The following is a 9,887-nucleotide window of genomic DNA, read 5'->3' as shown; positions in this document are numbered from 1 at the left end:
GCCGACCCACAAATGAACTTTAATCTGAAGAAAAATCAAATCCCAGGGAGTGACTAACTGAGTTGCTCTTGCACCGAACCCATATCAAGACAACGGGACGAATGGCCTCCTCCTACGCTGTTACGCTTCTATAATTTTAGGTATAATATGCCGCGCACGGATGATGTGATTGAACACGATTAATTAAAAAAACGTATTTAATTGTATGAGCAATAAACTTATCAAGTACTCCTGCTTGTCGACATGTAGGTAGGTATTTTTAAAACTGTCCATTAATACTCCGAACGAGGTGTCACTTTATTGTACACGAATAAATTGATAGGTTCCCATCTTAAATACACCATTCGGATTCAGAATCTTCCAGTTGTATATTAAATGCCCCAATTCCGTCGCCACGCGCTGCGGAGACATGGCTGGGAAAGAACAAAGTGTTTGGGTTGTTGAGGGCTGGGGGTGGGAAGTGAGATTACATTGCTATCCTCCATGATCTAGGAAGACGAGCAAAGCTGTAGAAGTGAGACAAATCTTCTAATTTGCTGTCCCTGTTCGAAAATTGTACATGATAAAAACGTTCCTTTAAAAGCCTGATTCAATTGATTTTTTCCCCTGATACAATTAGAGACAAACCGAAATGAATTGATTTCTGAAAGCAGGCTCCAAGACACTCAGAAACTATGATGTAATGGACACTGATAGAAGCTGTGACAAGAAGCATTCGGTTTTAAATGGGACACTACTTTAAAGTTATATGCGTTACGGACACACCTTTCAGAATGGTCTGAAATGTGATTATTTGCTTCCTTCAGGTCTGAGCTGAATGTTTGTCCATAACAATAATGATAGGGACAGTGTTGCAAAACTTCAAACGACATTAATTAATGCAGAATTTGAAAGTACTACTGTTTTTATGTATGGATTGATCATTTTTAATTTACTATGCTCTCATAAATGGGATACAATTTACAAAGTCGAGCTGTCTTATCATGAAACTCAAATCGATGGTCGGTATTTTATTGCATCTGTACTCTGCAGACAATACTAATTGATTCAAGAACTCCCACTTTCATACTCAGGCATCATTCTAATCTTTTTTTTGTCAGCCCAGCTTTACACAGGGATTTTATATCTGTCAACCTTAACTTGGAGAAAGGACTGCAATTTCTCTGTAACCTGAAGTTAAATAAGAATTACTCCGAGACCGAAAACCTACGGTTTTCCCCAATTCTAACACCAATCTAATGATAGCCTTAAATGAACAGCGAATTCTAATAAACAAGATGCAACACTGAACCTAAAGACTTCTGCATCTCCTAAGAATAAACGTAAATAAGAACTAATCATAAATCTAAACAAGACCTAACCATAAACATAACTAAACCTAACCCCAAACTTTAGGATGGCAACACCTCCGAACCGAAATCTAAATAAAACATAAAGCTAAACGCTCATTGTTGTAAACCAAAATAACTCTTAACCATAAACCGAAACCCACACCCCCACCTAACACAAGGCCTATAGAATTAACTCAAAAAACCTATACAGGAACTTAAACAAAATTAAAACAGTGTTTAACTCTATACCTAAACAAACCTGATTTCTAAACGTTGGGATGACATCTTCACCTAATCGTAAACTTAAAGAAACCTGTAGGTATCCCAAACCTAACTTTACCCTAACTCTAAACAAGCGGAAACTTCACCTAGCCTGAACGAGGAATAACCCTAACCTAAATAAACCGATAACCTCAACTAATCTGAAGAAGATTTGACCATAACCTAGTCAAGCCACAACCTCAACTATTCTGAACAAGGAATTATCCTAACCTAAACAAGCCGGCAGCTTCAACTAACCTGAACAGGATATAACCTTAACCTAAACAAGCTACAACATCAACTAACCTGAACAAGATATGACCATCACCACGACAAGCCGGCAGCTTCAACTAACCTTAACAAGATATAACCTTAACCTAAACAAGTCATAACTTCAACTGACCCGAATAAGGTATAATCCTAACCTAAACAAGCCGGCAACTTCAACTAACGTGAACAATTTATAACCTGGACCTAAATTTAAAAAAATAACCCGGATTTAAACAAGGTCACAGATTCTACTTGCCCTCGTCATGTGCTAATTCTGATGTGTTAAGTTTCTTTCGATGCAAAAACCTAATTAGCTACTGACAATTCCAAAGCAATTTAAGTTTACCCTAACACTTGCTTTAAATAATGCTGCGGGAAAGCTTCGCTCTTTTGTTTGCGCTGCTAACTTTTACCTAATTCTATATTTTAGTAAAACTAAGTCTAACTTTTGACTCCAGGTGCTATATTGCTAAAATCTGTATATTTTACAAGGCTGTGGTGTTTGAAATGCATCAATGCAGACATTGTGTCGCTCAAGTTTCCAGATGAAACATGCGAAGGGCGATGTTGATGCCTGAAATTTAGAATTATTTTTGTTAGTAGAAATTAGGTTCAGACTGTGTATTTCAGAATTTGCCAATGTTATAAGATTCACTACTCCACTGCAACAAAATCGGCCTACTTTTTCTGTTACCTTTAACCGTTCCTGAATAAGGTTAGCATTTTTGCTGTTCTTACCCCTAAATAAGCAGTTTTGGTCATCGTTCATTTGAAAGTGGGGAGGGCAACTACGACATACCAGCAATTCGTGACTATAACTACACATACATCATTAAAATGTAACTGTTTCGCTCAACCTCTGGCGTGGACGGCATCACTGATTTTCAGGCCTTTTTGGAGATATCACTTAAAGTCGCGCACTCCCTCTAATTTGCTTCCTTTATTCCACAGAATTCCCTCGAGTGCAATCGAGGACAGAGCTCGAGCACTGAAAAGTGGTCGCCATCTTTTACTTGTGGACGGTTACAATGACTGAAAATCTATTCACATTTGCTTCTCCTGCTATGTTGGTGAAAACGTTTCTCCAAAAATTTCTTCCGTCCCTTTGGAATCTCGCAAGTCCTGTGAAAGAGAGCAGGGATCCTGTCTACTCAAAAAGCTTATTTTCACATATTCAGATAAGAATTTGCGCCACCCCTTTTCTGCCCGATCCGCGTTTAAAGTCTGCCTCACAGTCTGGCCGATGCCACGCAAGGTCTGACCCTATAACTTTGACCCTCTTAGGTCAAAGAAATCTTTCTCAAGACGTAACGTCATGTTCATTCAACAATATGTGTTTCTCGCACGGCTGTAGTTTATATCTTGTTAGCACTTTTATTGCAATCATCTTGGATATGTTTCCTGAATATATTTTACGCATTCTGTTGTTAGAAAATGGATCCCGCTCGTATTTTTGCGTGCCGAAAGCGGGAATGCTTTGTCCGCTTTGCCGTGATGTTACCCACTCCCCCTCCTCCCCCCCACCCCCAAATCCCCCTGGAACATTCACTCGGACTGCTGCTTGCTGGGGCTAGAACTGTTCTGCTCAAAAGGTTTTAATATTCGTGTAAAAGACCCTCCCCCCTATCCCCATACTCAATTGTGAAGGAGCGTATTCACTCTTTTGTTGTAGTTTGTGTTGGGGGTGGGGAGCTAGAGGCGACAAGAGGAGTTTGGTTTTGCCTGTTCGAGGTGGGGGTTGGGTTCATAATAATAATTGAAACAAATGTATCCTTATAAATCAAAGACAACTACTGGTACATGTGTAGCGTTTTAAAGCATACGAATGATATTTTTCCCCTCAGCAAGACGATTGTAAAAGTGAATTGCTGTTTCAATTTCTAAAGCAGTTATGTCGCATTCACTTGCTATAGTCCACTGAAACCCTTGCGGCCTCCGTAGCGCTCACTATATTGTGCAGCTTTGTGAATAGCCCCATATCCAGTTGCAGTGCACAGACTACACGTTGTTGAGATGGCATTACCTCTTTCTGGTCCAGACTATACAACCTCCCCGCCCCCACCTCCTCCCCCGCCCGTCTAATCGCGGACTTCCTGGGAAAATCAGGCAGCGTTCATCCTGAAGTGAGTATTTAAATTACAGGATTTGACGAGCTCCGGATGGGAAAGTAACCCCCGAATGCCTCTAACTAAACTCCCGTCTTGGATCTTAACCCCTCGGCTTCACATCTGTTTCAATGGAGAAGGGCGCTTGGACTCAGAAACGGAAGGCAGATTATGTGAGTGAGACATGGCGGACATTTCTTTTTGGGAAAAAAGCTTTCCCTGAACTATCGTACGTAAGCTCACATTTTGCATCTCCTGGTTAAGAATCTCATCTCTAATTTAAAATGTTCCCATTTCAAACAACTCTTCTCTATGCCACAAGAGTTAAAGACACCACTCAGACAACATAGAGAGATGCGTGGCATGTTTATTTAGAAATTGACAAGAATAAAGTGAAAATTAACATTTTTACTGACTTTTTTTGTCTCCCCCCTCGCATACATAAAAACATAGACAGTGCTTTCGTGTTGGGATTTTAGAACTTATTTGCTAGCTCGTAATTTTCAGTGTTTGGAATAATGTTTTGGATGTTTTAGTTACGTTTGGTGCGTAGACACGTCTAGTGTACGTAAACTAGTTTTTAGTAGATTGGCGCTCAATCTCCTTCCCCCGTTCTCTTTTGTAGTAAAACAGGGACTCGGTGATTAGGGTTCAGTTCCAGCTGATTTTATTTCCTTCTCTCAGAAAAAAAAAGACTATTTACAAGAGTATATCAACAATCTGACAGGCAGTGACTTGACACGATTAGCTGGCATGACCTTCAAAAAAAAATTGTTGAGGCATGATCATCTGACAGACTATACACAGTATATTGCACAGGATGGATGAAAAATTTAAAAATAATTAAAATAAAAGATTTTTTAAGAACCCCTAACAATCGGGTAGCCACCAAGATTTTTTTGTTTTCGTGGTAGCTACCTTAGTGCCTGTCACGGTAGTTTGGATACAGAAGAAACACACAGTCCTTGTGTTTTTTATATAATACAGATTTAAATGTACAAAGGTGTTCTCACTTCTCTTGCAAACCCCTCTCCCATCAAAATAAAACACAACAGCTAAACCTGATTTCGGAATTATATATGCTAGCTTCATGCCAAAACAATATATTCAGCCGACAAGTTAATAATAATTATCATTATTACAGCATGAGAAACGCAGCATAGTGTCGCGGACTCAAATCAACATCTTACATCCAGTAGTTGAGCGCTATTTAAGGAGCGCCAAATAATTGGTGCGAAGTTGCAGCATCCTTTTTTCTTTGTGTTGGTGCTCAACTTCAGAAGGATCGTAACAATTACAAAATCACTGTTCACCTACTCCCCTTAATATTTTGCTACTATTTATATATACGTGGAAGATGACTGCAGCTATTAGAAATTGTAAAAGGAAGCTTTAATGGTCATCTGTTTCTGGGTAAAAGAATGGGTTCCCATTTTAAATACTATCAAGTTGGCATTTTTTTAAAGGCTACAGTGGGCGGGAAGGGACAGTGTAGGTTTTAACATCAAATATAGTCCCAACATAAAGGTAACCGCAGCCTACAAAACCTGCACACTGAAGTGTAAACATGTGGAATAAAAAAAGAGGCATCGCTCTGGCATCGACCTCTTTGTTCATAATCAGGAAATCCAAACAGCAATAAACACCGATTAACACCCCCTTTATATTTTTTACAAAAATACACTGAGAAAATAATCAAACGTCTCATCTTTCTCTGTCTTTTTTTAAAAGTGTCAAAGTCTACATTTAAATATAAAATTAAAAGTTTAACTCTAGCCCTTCAGTGAAGGAGATAAAACGGTGCAGGTAATTAACAGGCCTACGAAAAAAAAGTCAAAATGTTTGGCCAGTATAAATACATCCATATAAAATGGTTTCTGGTTGCATTTACAAGGGAAACAAAACAAACGAGGATGAAACATCGGTGATAAGAAGTTCATGTTTGTTGTAAATTGTTGTGGAACATGGAACTTTTAAGGAATTTTGGTCCAGAAAATATAGTCCAGCGCAGATTGGAGTAGGGTTAGTGATAAGGGGTAAAAGAGCTGGTGACTTGGTAGGAATCATACACAGCGCCATCTATCTGATTTGATTCGCCCTAACGCTAGTTAAGTGTTCAAGTCTGTACAGAATCTGGAACGATACAGCACAACATGGTATGAACCCAGCGAAATACAGTAATCCATCGCCACCATTCTTCTCATGAAAAACTCTTCGCGTGTAGATCTCCTGACTTCGCGTGTTTGTCTCTACCAATATAATTTGATTTGGCGATTTCATTTAACCCCACAGCTTTAAACCTTCTGTCTTAATGCGAAGCCCACGTTCCCTCCCGTACGTGCAAATCAATTTCAGGTTTTCCTTTTCAGTCCAGAATCGAGACTGGGCATTTTATTTTCAATGGAATCTCAGTCGCTCCTAAAACACGTCGGCACATTTTCTTACATTTTGCTGAAGACTTGCGATCACACGTTAGAATCACGCAATTTTGCAGCAGTTGGATCACAATTATTTTATCTCACGATCCCTTTTTCTCCCCCTCCAAGATAAAACAGCAACAGTCCGCTTCTTTCACTTGTCGCTTTCTAATACGTGAACACTAGGTTTGAAATACTCGACTCCAGCCAGTCGCCTGAAATCATTTCGCTCACCTCTGGCGTGCAGTAGTCTGGGAACTCAAAGTGAGACGCAGACTCCTGCTCAAAATTAAACTCCAGATCTCGATCCAGGGACGAACTCAAGTTGCCCAGAGTCATGCTCTCGAAAGTGGGGCTGGAACTAAGGTCCATGAGGTCGTCCTCAAATTCTTCGTCGGAAGACGAGGCCATAGACGAAGACGAGCTGGAGTGGGAGGTGGAGGGGGTCGGTGAGATGGATCGCAAATTGCCAGGGTGCTTGCGCTGGTCGACGGGTGAATCTGGGACCCGCACCCTGGTCCCACCTACCAGATCTTCGTAGAAACTGACCGGGTCGCTGGGCTCGGCTGAAGAACTGAGGGTCGGGCTGGCTGGCACGGCGGCTGGAGAGGTAGTGCCCTGGCCCCTGAACGACCGCCTCTCTTTCAGTTTCTTATCTACAAGGTGCTTGGAAGCGGGGCTCGTCCGCGCTTTGTAAACCGAGTGTTGGTTGGTAGTGTTTATGCTTGTAGTGCCTGACTGCGAATGCTGGTGAATGATCGGAGACTTGCTGAGCGCACCCAGGATGATCTTGTGCGTTTTGCTAGGTTTGCTAATGCTACTATTGCTGCAACTGCTCTTTTTAGCTGAGGGTTTAGTGTTGATCTTTTCGCCTTTCTCTCCGGGTTTGCTGCTGGCACTTTTTGCCTTCTTTCTCGGTCTGTATTTATAATCTGGATAGTCCGCCATGTGCTTCAGTCGCAGTCTTTCGGCTTCACGGATAAAAGGGATCTTATCACTGTCTTTCAGTAACTTCCAACGCTTCCCCAAGCGCTTCGAGATCTCAGCGTTGTGCATGTCCGGCGACTGCTCCATGATTTTCCTTCTCTCGATCTGCGACCACACCATAAACGCATTCATGGGTCTCTTGATGTGCCCACTGGCGGTCTTACACCAGCTCGGCTCGTCCGTCTTCTCCCCATCCGATGCCACTGAGTCCGCCGCGGGTGAACAAGCTATGCCCAGATCGGAAGAGCCGGAGTCGGTCGACTCTCCGGCAAGCACTGCTTCCGTGTTCTCTGCGTTGTTCGTTTGCTGCACCATGCTTTCTCTTTTTTTTTGTTTATATATATATAGAGGGCACTGAGGGGTAAAGAAAAAGGCTTTTTTTATACTGTAGCAGTTTGGTTGGCTTGTACTTTTGTTCCCTGTTATCACAGAGGCTGCTGTGCTTTGAAAAAAAAAGCTGCTCCTCGCGTTCGCAGAGAAGAACCTAGTTTCTTGTATAAAATGTGTATGTACTTTGGCACAACCTTCCTCCCCCTCTGACCATGCGGGAAGACTGTGTTATATAAAAAACTTGTGTCTGCTGCTTAAACCAGACTCGAACTCGCTTCCCCTTCTTATCCAGTCCCAGGCATTGTGACGTCCGGTTAAAGGTGTCCCGGTCCCAGCCAATCAGAGGCCGTCGCTCACTCGGATCGCGTCTGTTTCCAACGCTTCCATCAGCCTACCCCGCCCCCGCGCACGCTCATTGGCTGATGCCCTCGCGGCGCGTGCAATGAGAAGCGCCGTGGCTGACCTCATTCGAGTTTACACTAACAACTTAAAGGGGGCATGGCTGTAAAATGCACTCCCCCACCCCCCCCTCCTTCAGTCTTCCCTCCCTCTCTCCCTCCCCGCTGGCATTACATTAAAGCTGCATTATGCCTTTTTCCTCTCCCCCAGACTGGCATTTGTCCGTCCTACCGACTCAGGCACGAATCAGCCACAAGCTGGATTCCTTTTTTTGTGTGTGTTATATTTTAACACGCACACACAAGAGTTTTCTACCTGGATGTCTCTCTCGCTTTCTTGCACACTTAAATACACCCTAGTCGGCTGATGTTAAGTTTCAGGCAATTGACACGATACTGTGTCTGAGTTGCTACGCTGCAGTTTCGCGTGAGCGAATGCCAGACACTGAAACTGATTCACAAAACACTGCTGAGGGAGACTTGCCATTATCTCGCTATGCCTGCGTGTATGTCTCCCGTTTTGATTCGCGAGCCCGCTCAGTCACTCTTTGTACAAGATTCATTTCTGCAGTCCAGTATTATATAGTATGAAACATCCTGAGCACGTTGGCTTAGACATCTGTGGATTGATCCATCTCCGCCGTTCCGTATAAGTGGAGAAACGCTGGCAGTAACATAAGAAGCACATCATGTGGGCTGGGCATGGTAGAAGGGGCTGGTCAAATACATTCGGGTGACGACCACCTTTTACCGTATTGACAGTTGCAAGATTAAACTAAGGTACATGTGGTGTGAATATATATTCGGTAGAAACGAATATATATATACTGGTTTCTTTCATCGCACCATCGAAAATAATAAATATGCCGAATTCTTTCTCGTAAAAATATGTTTAGGGCTCCCGATAAACGAACCAATTCGGATTCAGATTCTGATCCAAACAGAAGCCTATGTGTTATCCACATGTTTAACTTACTCTAGAAGTTACATATGTCGAGCTATATTAACTAAGGTTTCAACTTGTTTGTATATAAGCACAGGCACGTAAAAAAAATTGAATCGAGAATGTGATACATTGAGATTGTACATATCTTTTAACACTTAAGTTGCGTTGACTCCAATATACAACGCTAGGTGGCGGCACTGTAACTATATAGTTATCAGGCAGTCGTGGTTATTTTGGGGAGGGAAAATAAGGTGAGCTAGCGATGCTTTTTGTGTTGCCTTATGAAACCAAAAGACAAATAAGTAGCTTCTTCTGGATTTTCCCAATTTACCTTTGCTTGCCAGCCACTCCTCCTTTCATTGTCACTATGGTTTACAATTTATGTGGCATTCTGTGTTAGCTAGGTTTGATCAGAGCTGCTTTGTTTATGCTATGGTCTTGCTCTTCAAAAAAGGTGAGAGACGGGCACGTGCACGTGTTGCTCTAAAATAATCCTCGGATCTCTCGAGGACTGTACCTACCAGAAGAAGGCTGCGTTTTCCCTGTAGCAACAAAAAGCAAAAACATCGCCCCTCAAATAAGAGGCTGGTTCCTGCTGATTCAATCTTGCCTGTAAAACAAGTTGGTCCTTGCCTAACTTGCCAAAGCTATAGCGGAGATATTTGCCAATATTATCATCAAGTAGATCTAATGATCCGTACAGCCCAATAGAGCACTCTTGAAAAATAACAGGTGCACTTGGTTCGGGGTTCAATCTGAAGTGATAGGGATGTGTGAAAAATCCATGCGCTGATCTGAACGGACTCATCTATAAACACGTTTTATTAGTTAGACCGCGAACA

At 42.1% G+C, this 9,887-nt stretch overlaps 1 protein-coding gene and 1 long non-coding RNA gene across 5 annotated transcripts in view; one reads left to right on the top strand and one right to left on the bottom strand.

Moving 5' to 3' along the window:
- The first annotated feature begins 3,856 nt into the window (after positions 1–3,856).
- The window catches only part of LOC140465070 (uncharacterized), a 109,592-nt gene continuing 103,561 nt past the window's right edge, over positions 3,857–9,887 (top strand). For all 4 annotated transcript variants that reach the window (XR_011955063.1, XR_011955064.1, XR_011955062.1 and 1 more), the window contains exon 1: positions 3,857–4,140. This is a non-coding gene — a long non-coding RNA (uncharacterized lncRNA). The remainder of the gene's footprint in view (positions 4,141–9,887) is intronic.
- Positions 4,315–8,157, bottom strand: sox4b (SRY-box transcription factor 4b). The gene has a single exon (XM_072560916.1). The coding sequence runs from the start codon at positions 7,684–7,686 to the stop codon at positions 6,553–6,555; it is 1,134 nt and encodes a 377-aa protein (XP_072417017.1). The 5' UTR covers positions 7,687–8,157; the 3' UTR covers positions 4,315–6,552.

Source organism: Chiloscyllium punctatum, chromosome 41 (genome assembly GCF_047496795.1).
Source record: "Chiloscyllium punctatum isolate Juve2018m chromosome 41, sChiPun1.3, whole genome shotgun sequence".
Lineage (NCBI taxonomy): Eukaryota > Metazoa > Chordata > Chondrichthyes > Orectolobiformes > Hemiscylliidae > Chiloscyllium > Chiloscyllium punctatum.
Note: the sequence above shows the minus strand (reverse complement) of the source record. Positions and strands in the feature narration are given on the sequence as shown.